The following is a 23,362-nucleotide window of genomic DNA, read 5'->3' as shown; positions in this document are numbered from 1 at the left end:
GAAATAGTCGGTTTCCAGGGACGTGAGACAGCCATTGCGAGCCGTCGCACCCTCGTCGTGTCAGTGGGCTCTTCGCCGTTGTACAGGGCTACCTTGGCTCATTCCGACGCCGTCGTGAGTACGCCCGCACGATACACAGGCGCGGATACACAGGATTTTTTCAACGGTGGCCTAACTCGCCTAGTTCACGCCTGGTCTCCATTATGGCACCAGTAGCGCCTCGTCTGAGAATCCTCTCAGGTTCGTTGATTTCTAAGTTCTGTCACCTGCATTCCCAATTTGACTTCAAATTACCTCTCGAGCAAGTCGTTTTTATCCCCCTCGATACCGCATCGATACCGCCACCGTCCTCGGAAGAGACGGTAGGCCATTTCCCAACCCGAAGCTTGTCTTTCGTTTCTTCAATTCCACACAACTCACTCGTTTCCGCTTTGTATCGAGAGCCCGACGTGCTGGCATATGCTTCGAGCCCATCTAGCTATGGAAGATAGTGAGCTAATGAGAGTTTGTGTAGTGGGTGGAAATGCCGTCTCTGCGTTCCTGTCTTGGAGGCTTCAAGCGACGAATGCCTGCGACGTAACTCTCGTATGGAAATCTGGCTTTGAGGCCGTCTACCAGTATGGCATTTCTTTCAAATCTGACGCATTTGGCAATGAGCGATTCAAACCTCGACGTGGTAAGTCTTATTCTCCATTACCTTTTGGTGGCTGCCATTCTTTGCTAATATTTCTCCACTTAGTCGTTCGGACACCGGAAGATGCCGTACATAATAAAGAAGGCCCATTAGACTATGTCATCCTTTGCATTAAAGCCCTACCGGATGTTTACGATCTCGCATCGGTAATTGACGCCGTCGTCACCCCTCAACACACCTGCATTCTTGTCAATACGACACATACTCTGGGCGTGGAGGCTGCTCTCGAGGAGAGGTTCCCAACGAACGTCGTCTTGTCACTCGTTTCGAATGCCGAATTAAACCAGTTGGGGTCGAGCGAATTTGAGCATAGTGGTTCAACTGAGATCTGGGTTGGTCCGGCAAATAAGAGTAAAAATATCCCCGCGCAAATACAGGAGGATATGGCTCAGGCGCTCGCCATGACCCTTAGCACAGGCCGTGTTGATTGCAAAGTTTCCAGCAACATAAGACAGCAGCAGTTTGAGCGAGTTATTGGGTAAGTCAAATGTCTCTTTAAGGATCGAGTTGGATACCTGCTGATCTTCTAGTCCTATTGCCTTTCACCCCGCGAGCGTCATTTTCGAAACACCTTCTCATTCAGCTCTACTAGAGAAAACTGGTGTCAGGCAGCTAATCACAGATGTAATTGACGAGCTTATCCAACTAGCTACTGCGCAAGGATGTTCACTCGACGCTAAATTCAAGGAGAATATTATTAAGGAACAGTGCGAGCCTTCGGACACTCCAAGCATTATGTGGCAGGATTACGTGGCAAGAAGGCCAATGGAGGTTGAAACGTTTCTTGGATCGCCTATCAAGTTAGCCCAGAGCTCGGGTATCAAGCTACCGCGGATCGAGACACTCTACGCTATCTTCCATAACCTGAACACTGTCAACCAGTCCAGGCCTAAGGAGATTAATGGACTACCTGCTGCTTCCGGTTCGCCAACAGCATCCTCCCCGATGCCTCGTATGTCAACTGCAGGCCCGCCGCCGCGTCCTGTAATGAACGGCCACGCGAACGGAAACGGCATGCCAATGCGGGGACCGAGACCTAGAAATTCGTCCAACTTTAGCGGCCCGCCCCCAGGTATGCGCCGGGGACCTCCCATGAACGGTGGCCCTCCGAACGGATACAGGCCTTCTATGAACGGTGCACCGAATGGACACGCCCCGTCACGACAACCATCGAGGCGTGGTTCTTTTGATGAGACCGACCTTGGGGAGTTTAGCCATTTGGTTGTTTACGAGGATTCGGCCGACGCTGATGGCGGATTCAATGCTGACACTCCAGATATTGCTCTTCGCGAAAGGGAACTTCAATTACGACAACGCGAGCTAGCATTGAAAGAACAGGAGATGCGCATGCGACGCGGTGGCCCTCCTGGACCTGGTCCCGGCCCCGTGCCTAACGGTAGGAGACGCGCCCCTCCAGTACGTAGCGGAGGTGGTGTATACGACGATGAGGATGAAGAGGATGACTACTTTGATCCGAATTCAGGGCCCATTACCCCCATGATCGACCCGGATAACTTCGACATGATGAGCGTTACATCTAGGAAAAACCGCAGCAAGCCTCCTCAAAACCAGAGCGAGTTACGAATGAACCCCGAGGGCCCTCCTGGCCCAGGAATGTCTTCCCGTGGCAGCAGGTGGCGACCGGGATTTGGTAGTAGAAATCGTTCTAGTCAGGTTATAAATGCCACGCCCGGTCTTCACGACAACATTCTCGACGATCCACTAATGAGCTTCACGTCCAACCGGTATGGTAATGTCGATCGAGGACATATGCAGGCAGGATCTAGGGCGAACTCGCTTACTGCGGCTCACATGCATGATCTGCCGGGTGGCCCAAACGGGATGAACGGGGGACCATATCCCAGACGTGTTAGTCAATCACCGGGAAACCCTTATAGTCCTTCGATTCGAGGAGGAAATGGGCGACCATCCCCGCCCAACGGGTTCGGAGTTGGACCCAACGGACGACCGTCACCCCCAGACGGCGTCCGCCAGCCGGTTCCTAAGTATCCCCCCGGCCAGGGAAATATGGTCGCGCCACAGCAAGTTGAACAACGTGTCGGGGTGAGCAATCTCCAACCACCAAACGCGAAGACAGCAAGAAGTCTGACGGGCAGTGCGAGCGCCAGCGCGGGGAGTGGTGATTCGACGAACCTAGGTTCGGAACCCTCCGCTCACAGTAGCCAAAGTAGTCTCGGTCCTCGACCTCCGATTGGAGTCCGCTAAACGCCTCGAGCGCGACGAAGCGCAAGTGAAGTTAATGGGTGGATTTTGTGTGCCCGAGAGGTAGTTAATACGGCACGTACTTTGTCTTTTTGGTCGGGTTAATTTACGGTGCCTTGCCCGACGATTTTGTAGGTAGGTTGACACCGCATTGACGGCATATGGGTTGTCGAGCTTGTCTTATTCGGATCACGGCGCATTCGATACGGTTAGATGGAATGGTTTGGATTACAACATAACGACGCACACATAATTCTATTCGTCTCGGCAGGGGAAAACTAACGTACATAAGCATCTTTGGAAGGTTGTGAAGCAGTGGCTATTCGTCTTCGGTAATATTGCATTGGGATGCGGGGTCTGTCGCCTTTCCTCGGAACGCATATATTCTTCTCCATCTGTCTACTCTACGCAATGACTTTCCTGTCTTGATCAACTGGCTCGGCGCCGTCTACGTAATTTCCTTTTCCCGCATTGTCCTATTCGGCGCTGTTCTGGCGACGTTAATATTTTGAGGATATCCAACGAGACTTGACTCGGGCGTGTGAAGTGGATTATCGACTGGCCAGGAGACATTCGGATTGGGATGCGCAGCAAACTCCCATACTACTTGGTTTCGTTGCATATTGCGAACTTGGTTATCCCCGGCTCTTAGTTCACCGGCGAACGCGCGCACACCGCCTGCGAAATAAGACTAGCCTCTAATTAAAATGAGGTTGACTAAGCTGTTTGTGAAAGCAGGAGTCCGCCAGGTCTAGGGGGTGGGGGATGTGCACAGCACGAGACTAGAGAGGATGGCATTATTGGTATTACGATATAACACCACACGGAGGACTTGTCCTTTCTCTTGTTTTATTTGTCGGTTTCTGTCTGGATTTTAATATTGTAAAGGTTGGCACAAGGCGTGGGCTCGGAGGTGGGAGATAGTCCACGGGGCGTGGTCAGCAAACATGAGAAAGAGTGAAGTCAAGGTGGTCGTGTCAAGAACTAGAGGAGGTCATCTTAAGACGACCCTTGAGAGCTAGGCTTAATTAACAGGGACCGATTATTCGCGACAACGCAAATGTGAGAAGCTCGTCAATCGCGACGAAAGTGTTTTCTGTGTGTGATAATGATACTGTCCATTCTATGGGCTAAAAAATTTGCAGGTCTGATATTATATCGAGGCTGAGGCATCTTTTGGCGTAACCGCTCGTAGATATCGTGATAGAAGTCATCCTAATTGGATGTTCGCAAAGCTAATATTATCCATAACATCCATCAACCCGGGATACACTAGCATCTTGACATTCGAAACGTCTACCTATCAACGACGCTCCCGCAAAGTCTAATGGAGGTCTAGTAGGCTATTGCGATCTCAAGTTCAGACGATTTTAATGCCGGTGCCGATTAACGATGATGCCAAGCCGGCCTAAGTTGATGTTACAGTCGTACCCGATGGTGGGTAGGCGTGATGTGCAGTTACATATCCACGAGTTCCGGGGGGAAAGATTCAAAGGTCCGCTAAAAGAGCAACGCTAAGAGCTTGGGCCACCGTCTCGGGAAGCCCCTGGAAAGCACACCCCGCACTAAGTTAGCAGACTAGGTGGGCTGCTGGAAGAGGAAAGCTAAAAATCACGCGTCACCGCGTTTACTGGCTGTGGGTGGGGAAGCTGGAATGGTAAACTGGTTTGTAACTGAAGGCAGGTGCAATTGTGCTACGAATATTGCGATACTATTCCCCTCTCCCGCGCCTTCTTATTTTTATTTATAATTATCAAGATATCCGAATATCCGAAATACTTAGTAGCCTGAGTTTATCCGTTTCTCCATTGCGATTCTTTTAAGGCTAAAGAATTTGGCTGAGACAACTAAACCGGATTTCTCGCGTTCTCTGTAGAAACGAAGGAAACGAGACGATACTATCGAGCTCGCGACAGCGGAAACTGCAGCATCCGATCTTAACTGGGTATTAGACGATTGTTGCATATTCTGGCTAGACGGTGAGCGTGCTTTCGGAGCTGCGTTCCATCGTGCCGCGCGATTAGACGACTTCTAGATTCGCATTGCGGTTAGTGTGTCGAGCGATCGGTCTACGGAACGGAGGCAGACGCCGACGCGAAGGCGCGGATCTCGCGATTAGCAGAAAGGGAAAAAAAGCAGGATAGGAAGGACCGATATGGCTTCTAGAGGAGATCGCACTACCGCAATGCAAAACACCGCGAGGCCTTCAATGGCGCCTCAGGGCTCTACATCTACCGGCGGAGCGGTCAAGGCGAGACAATTGGTGAGTTGGGGCTACGTGCTTGGAAATATGGGAATTGAGGAATAGGAAATAGAGGGAGGGTGGAAGAACTATACTGATGAGATGTGCGAATAGACACACCTCCATTCGCAGCTGGCGCAGCTCTCAGCTAACCTGGCGGACACGGAGAACCTCCTGCGCATGACGAGTGTGCAGGCCGAGGCTATGAGGGGGTTGGGGAGTTGGCATGGTGGATTGTGAGTTTCCTGACCCTTCCTCCCTTTTTCTTCATGTTTCTTTTCGGTGTGAGTGTGTTCTAATGATTTGACGACAATAGGTTCATGGCGGCGAGTAAGGTACTGGGTGAGGAGTCGGTGAAGGAACAGGCGCAGACGTCGCAACGAAAGAGTCGATAGGGCATAGTTAAAAGGGGGGATCAATTATAGAGGTAAGAAGGCATGAGCTTATAGCCTTTAGGATGAGGTACGTGGTAACTTCGAGCCTCAACTATATCACAATTCGTGGCATTATGATAGCCACTTGAGGTCGCGACTGATTAGGGGAGCAGTATCCGAATCGAGTTTGATTAAGCTACGTGACGACGCAGCTGAGTATCTCAAATGCTAGAAATGTGCGCCAACGTTCGTACTAACAAGTTTTGACCCAAGTTACCTGGGACTGTGCCACACAGATTGCTATAATTGTAATCACAGCATATTGCATCAGTCGATTCGGTGCCATATTTGTAATCAGAGTGACAAAACAATCTCATTTAGGTAACAGCTATCTTCAATCACGTCCATGGAGTTCCATTATCTACCCCTATCTTATGAATCGCTTACAGAGTGTCACCTATAGCCTACATGAACTTACCTCTTTAAATACCATGGGCTACAATGGGTGTACAATTTGCCACGGCGGATAGGTCGTTCACCCCGCTCGGGGTAATTGACGTGTAATATCACCAACTCTATCGCCACTACAAAACCGCAATCTCTCTACCTCCCGTCTATACGAATTTCTAATAGGTATTTCATATAGACAAGCACCAAATTGACTTCCAATGGCACCCAAAATTATACTCATATCGGGCGCCGCCCGTGGCCTAGGCAAGGGGCTTGCGGAGCGGTACCTTGCGCAGCCCAACCACATCGTTATCGCCGCGAACCGGGACCCGGACTCCCCAGCCTCCCAAGCGCTCTCGCGGCTTCCCGTTGCCGAGGGCAGCAGCCTGATCGTCGTCAAGCTCGACGCGGCGGTCGAGACGGACGCCCGCGACGCCGTCAAAGAGCTCAAGGAGAAGCACGGGATCGAGCATTTAGACGTGGTGATTGCGAACGCGGGAATCTCGTCCACGTGGCCCGCGGTCAAGGACTTGAGGATTGGGGATTTGGAGATGCATGTCAGGGTCAATGTATACGGCGTGGTGGCGCTGTATCAGGCGACGAGACCGTTGTTGCGGAGGGCGAAGGGAGAGCCGGTTTTTGCGCCGATGGGGTCGAGTGCTGGGTTTATTGTGTGAGTGTCTGCTTTTCCTGTGAAATGTAGGGGATGATGGGAAGGATTATATGGCGGGTGCTGAGCAAACATGGTTGGTTTGGGCTAACGTAAACTCCGAATACCTAGTGATCAGCCTCCGATCACGAACGCTGCGTACGGCCCGTCGAAGGCGGCGCTGCACTGGTTCGTTGTCCGCATCAATGCCGAGGATGAATGGCTTAATGCGTTTGCCTTGAACCCCGGCTGGGTCCAGACGGAGTTGGGAAATGTCGGTGCCCGCGGCCTCGGGCTAGAGAAGGCTCCGGTGGACCTCGTGGAATCGCTTGATGGGATGATGAAGATGCTTGCGATAACTAGCAAAGAGAAAGATGGCGGAAAGATGGTTTCGTATGATGGTGAGGTTTCGGATTTAAAGTAGCTGGAGCTTGAACGGGATATCTCGTGCTGGTAATTGGGCATATGAGTGGCCTTATTTCCCTTAGATCTTTCCTTGGTTCCACTCCATGCTGGGTTTTGGGCTTGCCGGCAGATATGAGCTTTTTTTTCAAAAGATTTCTACGTATACTCGGCCAAGATACGTCGAAGGTGATGGGCTTTGACTCCATTCCCATCCGATCGAGCCGGCATTGGTGGCTGTTACTAAGAAGAAATAGTACTAGGAAACATCCCTAACGCATAAAGAAATGGATCTCATTGGCTGGATGATCCCATTTCTGGCAATAGTGCAGACTCTATATTTATAATACACCCCCAATCTTTGAGGCTGAGACATACACAAGCCGGAGAGAACCACACGAGCAATCCACGGAGAACAACATCCGCTCGGCCACATGGACGTCTTAACGAAAGTCGCCGTAGTGAGAAATATAACCTTTGTTAGTAGATACAAAACACTATTGCCAGAGGTGTACTTATCCAAATCCTTAGGTACGTCGATTACTCATTATCATGATAGTGATATTCCAAACTCAGTACTAAGCTATCAACTAGAAGGTAAACATTAATATGTTGTATGGTGTTAGGGGATTCACTGATATTTGGAACATCTTTCGGATTATCGGGTTTTTCGTCGGCGGATGGATATCTCTTCAAACGCGAGTGGACCGGCAATACCGAGACAACATTTACCTTGCTGACTGAAGTTGAAATTAGGCTTCGGATCCGAAATACCTATTCGGTAGGTATTGGTCTGTCGATATCTAAATGATTAAAATATCGCTCTTTCATATCTTACAATTATTCGTTAGACGCCTACGAAAGCGATGTTACGTGGTTCGGTATCCGGATCCCCGGACATTGGATTTCATAGCCACCACCGCCAGAATCACATCGAAGGAATGCTGTTCCGCCCGGTCATCATCGGTCAGGTCATCCTATGGCGCCTGTACTCCGAAAAATCCCGGCCTTCGGCCACGTTTCCACGTGCCATATTTTACATACCCGGGGACTTAGTATGCATAATCTAAGTCACAAACCTTCTCATTATCCCCATATGATCACAACAATATAAAATACGATCTATCAGTCTGTTTCTAACGATCTTCCGAGTCTAAAATATCAAAACGTGAGGAGTTTAGGTTAAAATGGTCAGAATAGCTCGTCGCTCTCACAAAAAATCTCGCGCGGGATGTTCTGTATGTAAAAGTCGACATATCAAGGTACTTTAACTGATTATCACGAGAAACTTGATCCTTTTGAAGCTAAACCGATATAAATTAGTGCGATGAAGGTCGGCCGGCTTGCGGCAACTGCAAAATCAGCTCGAGATACTGCTCATTTCTAACATCAGATTCACATCTCCCAACTGTGAGCGAAGACTCAACATCGTCTCCAACTCCAGGCTTTCCCACTCGTCAGTTAGACGCATCTCCGTCGCCCCTTCGATATTCTCCTCCCAGCCCTAGTCAAGAATTACCATGCCCAAACATCGCGGTCGCCAACATGGTGCATATGGAGCTCTTTCATCACTTTATGTATAGCAACTTATTTGACCTACCGCCCCCATACGATGATTCCGATAAAAAGATAGCGCCATTGATCACCGAGGTCGCACTGTCTTATCCTTTTCTATTGAATGAAGTCTTAGCCTTCTCAGCGCTTCATCTATCCTACGTCCAGCCTTCGAATGCTCAGTTATACAGACACTATGCCATTGGCCTCCAGACGCACGCTCTCGGCATCTTCAACGGCGAAATGATAGAAGTTAATCGAGACAATTGCATGGCAATCTTACTATTTTCATGGCTTTTGACTTTACACTCGCTCATCGAAACGGTGGACTCGGCTGGATCGGCAGATATCCACAGTTTGCTGGACCGGTTTGTTCATTGCATGCAGCTGCACCTCGGAGTGCGGGCCGTTAAGACGGAAGCATGGCATATGATGCTTGAATCTGAAATGGGGTTCGGGTTGGAAGCAATCACAAGTATGATGGAATATGCAAACCCGGGGTCGCATACTGCCGACCTGAAAAGCTGCATCCAAAACTCGAAGACGTTAAACAACGACGAGAAGTCGACTTGCATAAGAGCCTTGGACAATATTCAGTGGTTCTTGAGTTCGATTGACGGAACGGAGAAAAATGGCTCGTCCTTGGTAACCGCGATTTTATCTCTGATCTCGTGGCCGGCGAAGATCAATGTCGAATTTCACCAGCTCATAGCCGACAGAACACCGGAGGCCCTACTTGCTCTTTCCTATTACGCCATACCATTACATCTATGTCGAGAAAGTTGGATCGTAAGAAACGCCGGTCAACTGCTCCTTCAAAGTATTCGAGTACACCTACCCGACGAGTGGCATAGGTGGCTGGATTGGCCGGAAGAGATGATGGAGAGGATATCCGCGGGCGTCTGAGGGCTTGGTGGCTTCCAGAGACGGCCACCAGGAGAATATTCTTCCCATGAAGGTACCCAAGCTTCATCTGTGGTACATTCTCCGCGGACTCCTTGTCGGTCGAGAGAATTACACATATAATCCGCTATTATAGGATCGAAATGGAGAAGAATAGTCCATATCTTAGCTTGAGACATTAACTGGACGCTTTATCTTAGGAGTCATACCTCGCGATTTTCTCCTTCACGTCGAGATCTTATTCGCTTCGCGATCAGGCGTTCCGCCCACACCAGACGCACGGTTGCTTCTGGGCTGGCATACCCCGTTATCCCTTTTCGGGCACGAGGCAAGCTAGTATATCTAATTCATTGTTCGTCGCCAAAGGACATCCAATGGGTACTATATTGTGTATTCTAGCTTCGTGGGTTCCGATTCCGGGTGGCCTACGGTCGGGGATCATGATATAGCTGAAGCGTTCTGACGCACTCTGGTCGCTGATCTTGTTACTACATACCTCAGCGACGTGTTTGTATGGTCATCATTTCGATCCTTCTGCCTGGATTATCTTATGCAAATACCTCAGATGATAACAACGCGGGGGTTCGAGCCAGTGTCATCGATCTTCGAAGCTCACTTGATCGGAAAATTAACCAATATTGACTTCTATTCACGGAAGAAGTTGCGAAACCACTGAAAGTGATCTGGGATGACGATTGCAAAATAATCGACCCACTCGTCAATGAAATGCAGATGTGTATTGTGACTTTAAGAGAGGTATGTGGGAGCCGCATTTTCTTCACAACGCGGAACGGAAGAACAGGGACTAGCTACCTACTTAAATTTGATCAGAGGTGGTCGCATATTCATCGCTAAGGGGTGTAGGTGCCCGCTTGCCCTCCAAGAAGGAGACGAAGGTAGATATCGTCTTATTGGGGCTGTATATGTACAAGGCACTATGCACGGCAAGGTGGCGGCGGAGGGTTGTTCGTCATGGTACTGGAAAGTGGCTAACCTCCCACCCCTTAAGGTACCTTTCACTATTCTTCATACGAATTGTACGCCCATGAACATGTTAATAATTAATGCACCACTCCCCCATTTGATTCGCGCGTCCTTGAAGTCGAACGTGACCTCAGACTCTTCCAGCGCTTCCTGTTCATGCGATCGACCTTGGTCCTCTCTTTATTCACATGTTTCACCAAAGAGTCGAAGCATGCCAGGTCAAATTTCATATCGTCCTTAATTTGTCTCTCGCTCCGAAATTTTCTCGAAAAACTCAAATGCGGCAAAGTAATGGCAAGGCTAAAGTCGAACAAATGACCGCCGAGATAGTTCTCCTTTCGGATATCCATATTGTAGATTCCCATCTTGTTCAGTTGTTTTAAGTTCACCCTCATTTTAGCAAGCTTTTTTGGCCTATCGAAAGACAGGAATCGGATATAATTCTTCACAATGGCCCTCAAGGGTTTACCTTCGTCCTCTGCAGAACGATTCCAGTCACGGATGCCGAATTTCTCCTCAATTAGGTGCTCTATCTCCTCCGAGAGCAACACATAGCCATGACAGTGAACCGCGAGTTCGTCATCCTTCCCCTTTTCAGTCAAAAGTCCAAATGCACGACACTCAGCGAAGAAAGGATCTAGCTGTTGTCGTACTACAGTATCTGTTATCAAATGCTCCTTCGTAGGCACAAAAGGGCGGATGTCCTCCAGTGGGACAAAATTAAACTGTATTCAGATTAGCCTGGGATGCTACAAGTTGCCCCCTGAACTCACAATCTTGACAGCGTATCTCTTTTTCCCTATGATCACTTGGAATACCCGGGCATGAGATGTTTCACCAGAACTATCATTGTCCTCTGAGCTTAGAAGTCTGATAAATTGAGCATTGGCAAAATCTTCTGTGAACGGAAATAGTTTGGGGCCTCTGATATCTGAAGGCAGATATGCCATCTTGGTACCAATATCGATACACCCATGTTGCTTAAAGGGCTTCGTCCAAAGATCTTATGTACAGATCGGAGTGTCGATAAAATAGATGTCGGCATGGAGATGGAGGACCCGCGGTGGAGTACCGGGGAAAGCGGGGAAAGGCATCGGACAATGATACGGTATGATATTGTGTGCATTGGCAAATTGTATGCCGTTAAGTTATACTGCCAGAGTGATCGAGAACATGTGAATAATAGGGCAGAATTCTCCTGAGGGGTGGGAACCCGATAATTATGATTCGTCTATAGGGTAGCCAGACTCCTGCAAGGATATCCTAAAGCCCTATAAGCTTCCATACACCTACACCGTCATGCATGTGTGTCGTGATTGAATTCCAAACTTCCTGCAGTCAAGAGTCTTCAGATGCGGCCATCTAGTAGAGCTTTCAAGCGAGCCATTGGTCGGCTCAACCGCCCCCAAGTCACATACGTCTGATAACCCATCCAATATCTGGATGGCACTGTAGCCTAAAGCCTTGGATCATATATAAAGAGAAGGGCTCCTTCGTCGACATGGAAGACTACTCACAATCCCAGACAGGAATCTGCTCTATAGGCGCCACTACTTGGAAGATGGCTACAACATTTCTACAATACCTTACCCTCCCAAACCCAAAACCAAACTCCGAAAATTGCAAGGACGGAACCAGCACAAAGGTCCCAGTAGTGTACGGGCCCTATGACGTGAAGCGGTGGAGAGGTCTCACCTGGGGGAACTTAAACGCGAGCTTTGGGCATGTACTAAGGCAGACAATGCGTGAACCGAGAATCAGAGATGCGAGTGATGTGGCTTCCGCGAAAACAGTTATTTACAAAGAACCTTCAGTAACAAGGTTGGTGCAACATTGGAATGAACCTGTCGTTCAGCATTCACTCGATGGAACCGGAAAAGCGTTGATGGCAACTGAGTTTAAGGAGTACTTGGTCAAGGGCACTCTCCACTTCATGACAAACACCGGCGAAGGTGATGTACCGAGAAAGGGCAAAAGAAAACAAGAACCCGACTGGTGCGTATACCAAGAAGGCCAGAAAGTGAACGATGTACACATCAATTTAGTCCCGGGAGACAGCAAACCAGCAAGTAAGTGGAAATCAGAATGGATAAAATCTAGAGACGCGGGAAAAAGGAGGCGTGCCAATCTAGTACTACAGCAAATCACCAAGTACATGTGGCTCCGGAAAACAAGATACGGGTTTGTGATCAGCGAGGAAGAATTGGTCCCTGTCCGTCTCTCAACATTTCGTAAAGGTCCGGAGGCCGCGGATGAACCTTTAGAGGATTACGAAAAAAGGCAGATAGAAGAATCCCAAGGTGAATTTCTTGAAAATCCCGAAGAAGATGAAGAAGATCCGGAGTACCAAGAAGACCAAGATATCGACTTGTCCGATTACCAAACACTAGGAATCCCCTTTTCAGATCCAGAAAACACAATTCGCACACGTCTGGAATACTGTGTTATCCCCTGGGCTACGGATTGGGGTAAGAAAAACACGAATAAACTCACCGTCAATTTGGCCTTGTGGTGGCTTCCGATGCTTGCCATTCAAGACTCGTCGATAAAGAAGGCCGATGATTATGATCCCTTGAAGCAGGTTACACGCGATTGTGGGCGGCAAGTTCAAGACGATATCATCGATGGGACTCAGGGAGACCCCACGGCGAATCCGCGCAAGCGCAAAGCTGGAAGTTCAGATCGACCCGCGAGAGGTTCGAAATCCAGCAGAGGGGCAGTGAGCCGTGCTCCTGCTAATGGAGCTGCCTCTCCCCGGAGAGGAGTTGGACAGCATGATCAAAACAGCCGACACGGATCGATAAATGGGGATATATTTGCCCGGTTGCCCGCGGCCTCCCGCGCTTGTTCGGCTGGACCCGCGCGGCCAGCAAAAAGGAACAGGGGGTTGCACACGGACTCCCCTTCCCCTTCTGCTGTGAGTAGCTCACAAGCGACAAATATGGACGACCGCTATTTACTCTCATTTACAGAGAGCGTAGGGTGATATGTTTTATGGGAGGCTTGTAATTGGGCTGGAAACGAAGACGTTTGGTCGATAGAGTATCATCTATCGCGCCTGAACTCTACATAGGCCCTTCTGACGGGGACTGGCCATTTCGTAGATGAATCTCGGAACCCGCGGCTTGATGTTGAGGGTTGTATGCAGTGGTTATGCGATTGACTGGGACACGGACTGTCGAACCGGGAGCATATAAAAGGAGAGGAAGGAGGATCGAGCGACCGTGGCATGAAGTATTGATCAAGAAGAGTTATCCTTGCAATAGAGAGAGTAGGTAGTATTCGAAACTTTGGGTCGAGTAACAAAGTTGGCGCTGGAAGCCGAGCCTTGACGAGAGCGAATACCTACCTAGGTAGTGAATGAAGAAGGGCTCAATGAATCCATCCACCTTGTGAAGTAGAATGAGTGTGGCTGTTACATACCTATTTATAAGAGGTACACTAGTCGTCCCTCAGCACGCCACTGACGTGTAGTAAGATCGTGGGGGTGGGTACGGTGCGGGAGCCAATTATAGAGATTCCGTATCACTGAGATAGTACATACTAAACCCCAACTGCCTAATCCCGTTCCCTAGGCCTTGTATAACGCGGCGAAAGCCGTGTTCTCGATATTCACGGATACTTGCGCCTCGAGACCTCATCCAAGTTTTTGGCGTCAGGATGATGAAATTGGAACCTGGTAGTTTGAAGTCGAACTTGGCAAGGAATGCGTAGAACTTGCAACTCGGCTTCGTTGCCGAATGCTTCGATTCATGAGCCGGCAAGGGTGGTTATGGATTAGTGACTAGGGCAAAAAAGGATTCGAGGATGAGAGTTGTGAGGAATTTGTTGGGGAAATAATAGACGGATTCGTTATAAGATTTTACATTAAGGAGTTACGGTTGGGTAAAGATTACCCCTATTTTACCCCTCCCCCTATTACCCCTATTCCAAGTACATCGATTTTTAAGTTCTACAAAGACACAGACATCACGCAAGGAAACTCGAATTCTTGATACTAATAAAAAAGAAACGCAATATCTCAATCTAATTCTAACCTTTGAGCACGCGATGCGAGGTGCTCCAATGCACTCAGTTAACATAGTAGGTACACATCATTGAGCCGCATCTAGCGAGATACGTGAGATTATCTTCTCACAAATAGCGACCAATGATCCAGCATTCACCACTTCCAACGTCGTGAGCTCGACGCTTAGCTCCATTTTGACGAAATTTCGAAACTCGACAGCCGCGAGGGAGTCGATGCCGTAGGTAGATAAGGGTCTAGTGGCATCAAGTGACTCGGATAACCTCAAGTTCTTAATGAAGTATCTGCTTAAGACTTCGATAGTTAGCTCCAGGACGGATCTCGCTTCGGCCTTGGATTGCACCAAGGCGAGGACGGCTTGAACATCTTTAGGACTGTCACGGTTGGTCTTTCGGTTGTTCGCGTCACCCGCCAAGTGCAATCCCGCAAATCTGGCATCGCCAAGGAGAGGCGAATCTTCAGGCTGTGGCACTCTGATCCCCGTGATCATGTGAGCCGCGCTCTGGGAATTGATAGGGGTGGTATGCTGCTGCTGGATCGAGAAGTTAAGTATCTTTCGCAAGATCTGCTCGTTAATCGCATCCCAATAGGCGGCGTCGTATCGGTCTTGTAGCTGCTGGTGCTCTGCGATGTATCCGACGTCCTCGATTACTCCTAGGTCTATCGAACATGCTCGTAGACCAAGATTACGCCGGTACGATGCGAAAGCATCGAGGAACGCGTTACCTGCTGCATAATTGGCTTGACCTTTGCTACCACAGATACCGGAAATACTTGATAGCATGACGAAGAAGTCTAGGTTAAGGCCTTGTTCAGTTGAAACGTTGTGGAGGTTCCACGTTCCTTGAACTTTGCAAGCCAGGGCTTCATGGTACTCCTTTATGGTCATCGAGGCGAAAATGCGGTCCTATATTGCTTATTAGGGCTCTATTCGGAGCGAAGGTGGTTTATTGGTCACTTACACGAAGAACCATAGCGCCTTGGATAATGCCACCGATGGGGGCACTAGTACTTTTCATTGCCTTCCTCACATCCTCCACTGAGGTTATGTCTCCCTGGATCAAGTCGATATGGCACCCAAGGGCAACGATGTCGCTGATTACTTTCTGGCATCTATCATCGTTGTATCCACTCCTAGATAGCACAGCGAGGTGGCGCGCCCCATTTTTAGCTAGGTAGATTGCCAAGCTAGCACAAAGGCCCCTGAGCCCGCCGACGATTAGATAGCACACATCGCTTCGGAGGTTCATACGACGAGGTGCCGGGCGCACGGGTACCTTCAATTTGCTGTCTTGGCCATCACTGACGACTAGTTTTCCTATATGCTTGCCGCTTCTAATGAGTCGGAAGGCATCAGGGACGTTAGCGAATGAAAAGAGATGCATAGGCGAGAGGGGCTTTAGGTGGCCTTCTCGCATCAGGTCGAAAATTTCCGAAAGAAGGCTGCTAGGATGTTAGCTGAAGTGTATAAATGGACCTTTCATGTAATAGTAACGATACCTTGCTATTATATCACCAGTGATCTCCTTATGCCCCAAGTCGAAGGCCCGGAACGAGGCGTTACGGCCAAACGGCTCCATGGATAACGTGTTGCGGTCCAGGATATCCTTTTTACCAATTTCGACCATCGTCCCTCCGTCGGCGATGATGCGCCATGACTCATCTAGTAGATTTCCGGTTAACGAGTTTAGAATAACATCAACCCCCTTTCCGTCAGTGTGATCTAGGATCTGTTTCCCAAAGGCGGTGGTGCGGGAAGAGAAAATGCGCTCGTCTGGGATTCCAAATCTTGATTTCAAGAACTCGCGCTTCTCTTGAGTTCCTACTGTTGCATATACCTAGGTGCCTTGGTGTTAGACATTTGGCAGACAGGTTGGGAAATATGGGATCCGGGGGTATCGGTGACTTACTGTGGCGCCAACATGGTGGCAGAGCTGGATAGCTGATATGCCAACACCACCTGTGGCGGAATGAATGAGGACACGGTCCCCCTTTTTTACCCGCGCTAAGCGGTAGAGTGAGTACATCGATGTCATGAAGACGCAAGGTATAGTGGCTGCCTCTTCGAAGCTCATAGAATCAGGAATCTCATGCATAGCGTATGCCTTCGTCTGGGCTCGGTTTGCGAAAGAACCCTTTCCAAAGAAGGCAACCCGCTGTCCCGGTTTGACAGTCGTTACGTCAGGTGCAACGCGAGCAACTATACCGCTTCCTTCAGCACCTAGCAGGTGCTCATTCTCCGGAACGATACCCATCGTTACTAAAACTTCCTTGAGGTTGACGCCTGATGCAACGACTTCTATCTCGACACAGCCCTCCTCCAGGGGTAACGGCCCTGAGGAGACTTGGCTGTACTGGAGGGAATCAATATTCCCAATGCGGTCCGCCTGTAGCCTGATAGTTGATTCTGAACCATGGAAATCTACTACTTCTGTTGGTCTACCGGCGGTTTCTTCTTCATTAGCCTTATTCAAGGGCGTATCGGCGAACACGCGGCTAACATGAATTATCCCATGGCGCTCGACAAATTCGCTCTCCTTCCTGGGCTTAGTTTTGACATCGTTGAACATCTTCAGACATGTGTCAATGGCCCAGGTTGTGGCTTCTCCTGAAGGGCGCTCTACATCCAAGTTGATGAGATTGAGAAGAGGCTCCTCGCCCCTGATGACTCTGAATAGGCCGCTGACGATGGCCTTGGCAGGATCCGGCGCCGACATTTGAGCGCCTGTAGTAACCCAGAGGATGTCGCACCTTTTCTCGATCAATTCATGCAGTGCTCTCCACTGTTGCTGATCGAGGTGTGGCATGATAGAGTTCCACAGTTCGTCAAGGACCAGAACTTTACCTCCTGGTGGAATTTGTGAGGGGCTGGTAGCAGGAATTATGTTCCAAGACGATTTAGATAAACCCGTTTCCGACGTTCTATCATCTTCGCCAGCGAATTGGAATAGATAGAGATCTTGTAAAGGTCGCTCTTCTACGAAGTCTTTCGCGTAGGCTAATGCTAGCGAGCTTGAAGTGAACACCGTGCCAAATCCAGATCTAGCAATATCGGACTTGAGTGAGCCTAGATTCTCACTAGGGTCGAGAACCAAGGCAATTCCTTTCTCATTCAAGCAGCTTCGGATGGATTTCAAAGCTGCTTCCAACCCTGGAAAAGGAGTCGATGGGATCTTGATAATAGCTAGGTCAAATTGTTTATTTAGCGTTGCTTTAGGGTCCGCGAAGTTGGCTACGATGAACTCAGTACGTTGCGCATTAGAGTACGCTTCCTGTGCTGCAGTAACAGTTGCTGTACTGTTTGAAACGAACGTGTGCTGAGAGAATGCCGCCCGCGTTTGGTTATCTGATGTGTTCTCCTCTAGCCATAAGCTCGAAGTGTCTGTTGGGTCTAAGTTGATCTCAAGGACGTTAAGGTTGGGGTTCTTGTGTGCAGCCAAGTCAATGAATCTTTGAGCGATAGATGATATTTTCTCGGTAGCGTTGCCGCTAGAATCCACGAGATAATTGAAACCTGGTTCCGAAAGTAACGTGATATCCGCGTCCCATGTTATCCGCGTGTATGTATGAGACAGGGAGGTGTCCTTGTAGTCTAGTTCCGTGTAGCGTAGCCCTCTCATTTCCAATATCAATCTTCCATCTTCCGGATCATAAATGTCGCATGACGAAGAGTAGTTCTTTGCTCGATCCGTTCTCCCGATTCCAACGTAGTCGGACCGAGCTACGGAAATTGCTTCTTTGGGATGCCGAGAATTCGAAGGCAAGATAACGCTGTCAATCTGGAAGGGGACCAAGGCAGCGTTGATAGTGCTATGATCACCTTGCCACATCGAAGCGGTGACCGTTTGGAAACAACCGTCCATACACGCAGGATGCATGGGATAAGCAGATTGTGGCCAAAGGGAAGAGGGAGGCTCGAGTGACACTATCGACCGTCCCGCGTGCTGCCCTGCTGTATATTCTATAGCCAGATGCTTCTGGAAAGACGGCCCAAGATCGAATCCACCGCCACGCATGCGCTTGTACCATATTTGAGCTGAGGAGGGATGTTTCAGGGGAGAGAGTGCATCTTTTGGGGCTTTAGACTCTATAAAGTCGGTTTCTATGCAGATGAAACCAGAAGAATGGTCATTCCAACTGTCATCTTTCAGCGAAGATATGTTGAACTTGTGCCAACTGCTAGAACCGGGGACTGCTATCAGACTGAGCATTGTCATTATATCCTCGCTTTCTTCCAAAACAAGGGCTCTGGGGTACTTGATATCCCTTAGTCGGTACCTATAGTTCTTCGGCTCTTCTTTCATCCAGGTTGTCATATAGGTGTATTGATAAATTGCCTCGATAGCCATTGTCAAATAACCCGTTCCTGGGAATACTATCTCCTGACTGACTTTATGGTCCATAAGCCAGGGGTGATCGCCAAGTCTCAGTATATTTTTCCACACTGGTGAATGCCATGAAGTCCCTAGAACCTTGCTTCCCAGAAGATCATGTCGAACAAATGGTCTGAATCGCCAATCTTTGCTAGACAAGCTCTCGTGGAGATATTTCTTCGAATGATTCCACGAATAATTCGGGAGATCAATAAGAGTGGATGGCGACTCATCCCCAGCACTATACTCGTTAACACGGGCAAGGTTTACAGTACCTCCAGCTCCAAAGATCCTTCCCGCCACATTGTACAGAGACAGCAATGTTTCTGGTCCTCTCTTAGCAACAGAAACATAGGACGGTTGTGGCCCGGTATGTGACACGCTCTCGAGGATCTGCGCTATTGGCCCAGCCAGGGTATTCGAAGGACCTATTTCAATGAAGAAATCCGGCACATCCCCAGCTTTAAACATAGCAGCCACCGCTTCATCAAAGCGAACTTTAGATGTCATATTTCGTACCCAATATGCTGCATCTGTTGTTTGTTTCTTCATCTGGACTCCGTGGACCGAAGAGAACATTGCTACGCCCCCACTTTTCTCAGGGGTAACTTGGCAATGTCCTTGCAACATCTCTGCATAGCGATTCCCGATTTCTTCCATATACTTCGAATGATAGGCGAAATTTACTTGAAGCATGCGCGCAAAGTACTTATCATTCTGCAGTCTTTCCTTCAACCGCTCCAACGCCTGTACGGTCCCGGAAAGGGTGAGGCTCCGTGGGCTGTTGAAGCAAGCAACCTGAATTTGGTCCTCGCTAGCGTCCATGTATTCTTCAAGCTTCTTGGCACTTATTCCCACGGCAAGCATTCCAAGCGGTTGTTTAGGAGGTAGCTGTTTTGCAGCCTGTCCTCGGAAGAACGCGATCTTAATTGCTTCTTCGGCCCCGAGATAACCAGCGGCAACGGCAGCAGCGATCTCGCCAGATGAATGTCCAACCGTCGAGAGAGGAGTTATTCCCCAGTCGGAAAGCACTCCGAGGTATGCTAGCTGCAGTGCCGTTACAAGAGGCTGGGAAAATTCGGGCTCCCGAAGAACGGCAGGGTCGCGCTCTTCAGTTAGCTCTGAGATCAGTGACCATGAAGGAGGCTCCGGAAGTGCCGCTAGCACGGCATCCAAGGACTCCACAATCTCCCTAGCACGGGGAAATGAATCTAATAAGTCTTTCCCCATCGTCGGCCATTGACTGCCCTGACCGGTGAACACGAAGCCGATTTTCACGTCGTGGCCAAGCCGTTTTCCCATGACAAATGAATCCGGTATTATCCGAGGACTTCTCTGTATGCTGTACGCTGTGTGGTGAAGCCTGGTTCGACGCTCTGAAAGTGTATATGCTAAGTCCTTCAAGCTTACGCGCACATCCGGCCTGGCTAGGTGAGCTGCGAGTGCTTGGATAGACCCCTTGAGGGGTTCTTCGTCGTTGGCAGATAAAACGACAAGCGTTGGCTTCGGAATATTGGTTGGTTTTGGCGATATGTCGGTCCCATTTTTGGGAACGCCATTTTGTATACTGTCTTTCGGAATATAGGACGATCTGTATCTCGATGCTGTTTTACCTAGCACATATTCGGGTGATTCGATGACTGCGTGAGCATTCGCACCTCCAAAGCCGAAGGAGTTGATACTAGCGCGAAGCTTAGAGTATTCTGGCCACGCAATTGCACTACTCGTGACTCTTACTCGGGATCCCTTTAGGTCAATTTTTGGGTTAGGTGATGTGAAATTGGCCGTCCCGGGAATTTTCTTATTTTCAATGGCCAGGACTGTCTTGATCAAGCCTGAAAGACCAGCGGCTCCTTCTGAGTGACCTATATTGCTTTTCACCTATTCCAGATACCAATATTAGACACAGATACTTAACGAGGACAAGATGTGGTGAGTTAGACGTAAATACTCACTGAGCCGATGACAAGGGGCTGGTCAGGGGATCTATCCTTCGCAAATACGGATGCCACAGCCTCGACCTCAATTGGGTCTCCGACACGTGTGCCTGTTCCATGGCACTCAAGATATCCTGTGTCGGAAAATTCCGATTCGGGGATACTAGCGTTGGCATACGCAGCCCTTATAGCAGCCGCCTGCGCTTTCGCGTTTGGCATAGCAATACCGGGAGTTTTACCAGCGCTGTTCGTCGAGGTGCCGCGAATGACAGCGCGAATCGGGTCTCCGTCTTCGACAGCATCTTTCAGCCGCTTTAGGAAGACCGCGTTGATCGCCTCGGCCGTAACATAACCATCCGCACTGTCATCGAAAACGTGGCATTGTCCCGTGGCGGAAGCTGTATGACGCATGGAGCTCATGTCCTGGTTCCTTTCCGGGCTGAAATACATGTTTGTTCCACCGACCAGCATAGCGTCTACTTGGTTACGCTGGAGGTAGAGGCAAGCCATGTCAAGAGCTACCAGGGTACTTGAACATGCAGTGTCCATAGAAACACTAAGAGATACAGTTAATTGTGCGGTTGAGCAGACAGAAGAAAATGCTTACCTTGGGCCGTGAACGTTGAGAAAATGGCTGATACGGTTGCTAAGAAGAGCCCGGTTCGGCCCCATAGTTGGCGACATCATACGGTTTTCGGGATCTCTCAATGCCATATCGTAATAGTCTGAGGGCTATTAGAGATTCTAGTCGCTTGGAAAAATTGCCTTAGAAGTTGTATGCAACTCACCACTAGAGTTTGTGCCTATAACACATCCAACACGCTGACCACTAAGTTTCTCTATAGGGATGCCAGAGTTTTCCAGACACTCATAGGTTACTTCCAACAGGTTCCTCTGCTGGGGGTCCATAGAGCTAGCCTCCGCATGATTGACGTTGAAAAATTGAGCATCAAAGTCTGCCGGGTCAACATCTTCCATAAACATCCCTCCTGGCGTCTTCATGGTGTATGGTTTCTGAGTCCCGTCATAGTGTCCGGCAAGACGGAAACGTGTCTCAGGGGTGTCGTTTTTAGCCACCCCTTCTTTCATCATGAAGTCCCAAAACTGCTTTGCCGTGTTACAGTGGCCAGGCAAACGACATGCAATGCCAATAATGGCAATGGGTTCTGGGATATCATCCTTGAGGGAATTTTGAATGGGGGAAGCTGCTCCATTCACCCCGTTTATCAAGAAGCTAACACCATTGTTCCCATTGCTACAGGCACCATTTAACTGCTCGTGCTTCTCCATGATTAAGGATCGCTAATAGTGACAGAAACTGGGCTTAGAATATATGAGTTAAAGTCAGTGCAGTGGCGAGGGAATGCCACAACTGCGATATTCATCCACAAGCATAGATGAGTGGAATCAGGCTTGCTTTATGAATATCAGCATCCCAAGCAATTGCTATGGGTCAAAATTCTGTACCAGCTTGTTGTTATCTCTTGCAGCTATTGTTATCCTAGAAGGGAGATATACTATCACAATTTCTATAGAGTATAGACCGAAGATCTTGGATAGGGAGGGAAATAAGGATGGCTGATTGGTGGACGACATCTTCAAAGTAGCAAATCAAGTTTGGTTCCAAATAGAAAGAAGTATTCATCATCCACCTCCCATAATGATAAAACGACGTATTGCTGATCGATGGGGGCTTCATACTCGAGTGCATATGTTGATGGATACCTCCAGCGAATTAGAAGGACTCTTCGAACAGAATATACGTAGATATTGCCTGGCGCTTAAAACGGAGTGATGTATATACGATGTGACTGCGCGTACAGGACACGCTTAAGTGTTTTATGTTGTGCAACATTACTTACATCGCCTTGGCTAGCGCAGGTTTTCATGTGCGGCCAGGGATTAGTAAAAGGTACAATACAGCTTCACATGACCTAGTAGATCAGGTCTAGAATATAGGGAAATGTACGGAATATGGATTTACACCTAGGTATATCACCTTGTACTAGTTATAGTAACGACGCTTTAACCTAAAAATGGTGGTCCCCGTCGATCAAAGGTTCAGAACCAAGCTTTTATGGGAATTCTACCTTCTAATCCCTGGCTACAGAATTGCGCCAGTTGAAGAGATACATCATAGCGCACATAGTCACTATGTAGGTACCCACATAGTATCTGTATGCCCAGATAGGTAAAGAGACGGGAAACTATATTCCTGAAAGATGTTCATTAATTAATCGGTTATTTTATGCAACCTGTGGCATACTGCACGACTTGCATCTTAGCTGACTGAATGGAATGGACTACCTATCGTCCGCCGGCGATTGGTTCCGTTTCTTGATATCATATGTGGCTTACATGCAGTAAAGCTGAAAGCTGATATATGCACTATGCAATATGCAATATTGAACACTCAGCGCAAAGTTGCGGTGCTTCATGCGGGATTCTCATCTAGTCCTTCTAAGCGAGCTTGTAGTCAATTGAGATATGCCAATAGGCCGAGCCCGTGACAAGGGTTCGGTATGAAATGATGCCGAATTTGGAACGTCA

The 23,362-nt window shown here is 48.8% G+C and overlaps 7 protein-coding genes across 7 annotated transcripts; 5 read left to right on the top strand and 2 right to left on the bottom strand.

The window, feature by feature from the left end:
* Window positions 1–203: 203 nt before the first annotated feature.
* F4807DRAFT_472158 (ApbA-domain-containing protein) lies at window positions 204–3,046 on the top strand (the record flags this gene model as incomplete). Its single annotated transcript, XM_048002993.1, has 4 exons — window positions 204–362; window positions 442–676; window positions 740–1,172; window positions 1,225–3,046. The coding sequence occupies 4 exons, from the start codon at window positions 204–206 to the stop codon at window positions 2,918–2,920; spliced, it is 2,523 nt and encodes an 840-aa protein (XP_047857156.1). The 3' UTR covers window positions 2,921–3,046.
* A 2,026-nt stretch (window positions 3,047–5,072) lies between these two features.
* Window positions 5,073–5,554, top strand: F4807DRAFT_457430 (DASH complex subunit Hsk3 like-domain-containing protein; the record flags this gene model as incomplete). The annotated part of the gene is made up of 3 exons (XM_048001041.1): window positions 5,073–5,180; window positions 5,274–5,395; window positions 5,476–5,554. The coding sequence occupies 3 exons, from the start codon at window positions 5,073–5,075 to the stop codon at window positions 5,552–5,554; spliced, it is 309 nt and encodes a 102-aa protein (XP_047857155.1).
* Window positions 5,555–5,788: 234 nt separating this feature from the next.
* Window positions 5,789–7,175, top strand: F4807DRAFT_343408 (NAD(P)-binding protein). The gene is made up of 3 exons (XM_047995392.1): window positions 5,789–5,914; window positions 6,180–6,656; window positions 6,765–7,175. The coding sequence occupies exons 2-3, from the start codon at window positions 6,202–6,204 to the stop codon at window positions 7,054–7,056; spliced, it is 747 nt and encodes a 248-aa protein (XP_047857154.1). The 5' UTR covers window positions 5,789–5,914; window positions 6,180–6,201; the 3' UTR covers window positions 7,057–7,175.
* Window positions 7,176–7,510: 335 nt separating this feature from the next.
* F4807DRAFT_343410 (uncharacterized protein) lies at window positions 7,511–9,897 on the top strand. Its single transcript, XM_047995393.1, has 4 exons — window positions 7,511–7,565; window positions 7,629–7,732; window positions 7,791–8,296; window positions 8,358–9,897. Exons 3-4 carry the CDS (start codon window positions 8,222–8,224, stop codon window positions 9,492–9,494), a joined length of 1,212 nt encoding a protein of 403 aa, XP_047857153.1. The 5' UTR covers window positions 7,511–7,565; window positions 7,629–7,732; window positions 7,791–8,221; the 3' UTR covers window positions 9,495–9,897.
* A 511-nt stretch (window positions 9,898–10,408) lies between these two features.
* Window positions 10,409–11,700, bottom strand: F4807DRAFT_343444 (kinetochore Sim4 complex subunit FTA2-domain-containing protein). Its single transcript, XM_047995394.1, has 2 exons — window positions 11,249–11,700; window positions 10,409–11,200 (listed from the first exon to the last, which is right to left on the bottom strand). The coding sequence occupies exons 1-2, from the start codon at window positions 11,423–11,425 to the stop codon at window positions 10,553–10,555; spliced, it is 825 nt and encodes a 274-aa protein (XP_047857152.1). The 5' UTR covers window positions 11,426–11,700; the 3' UTR covers window positions 10,409–10,552.
* On the top strand, window positions 11,701–13,490 carry F4807DRAFT_343538 (uncharacterized protein). The gene has a single exon (XM_047995395.1). It carries the CDS (start codon window positions 11,977–11,979, stop codon window positions 13,459–13,461), a length of 1,485 nt encoding a protein of 494 aa, XP_047857151.1. The 5' UTR covers window positions 11,701–11,976; the 3' UTR covers window positions 13,462–13,490.
* Window positions 13,491–14,312: 822 nt separating this feature from the next.
* Window positions 14,313–22,532, bottom strand: F4807DRAFT_413801 (reducing type I polyketide synthase). The gene is made up of 7 exons (XM_047996910.1): window positions 21,601–22,532; window positions 21,420–21,537; window positions 20,831–21,368; window positions 16,413–20,756; window positions 16,003–16,340; window positions 15,465–15,945; window positions 14,313–15,409 (listed from the first exon to the last, which is right to left on the bottom strand). The coding sequence occupies exons 1-7, from the start codon at window positions 22,100–22,102 to the stop codon at window positions 14,570–14,572; spliced, it is 7,161 nt and encodes a 2,386-aa protein (XP_047857150.1). The 5' UTR covers window positions 22,103–22,532; the 3' UTR covers window positions 14,313–14,569.
* Between the last annotated feature and the right edge of the window lie 830 nt (window positions 22,533–23,362).

Source organism: Annulohypoxylon truncatum (assembly GCF_022578515.1).
Source record: "Annulohypoxylon truncatum strain CBS 140777 unplaced genomic scaffold F4807scaffold_6, whole genome shotgun sequence".
In the NCBI taxonomy this organism is placed as follows: domain Eukaryota; kingdom Fungi; phylum Ascomycota; class Sordariomycetes; order Xylariales; family Hypoxylaceae; genus Annulohypoxylon; species Annulohypoxylon truncatum.
The sequence above is the reverse complement of the archived record's forward strand: the minus strand, read 5'-3'. Positions and strand labels throughout refer to the sequence as shown.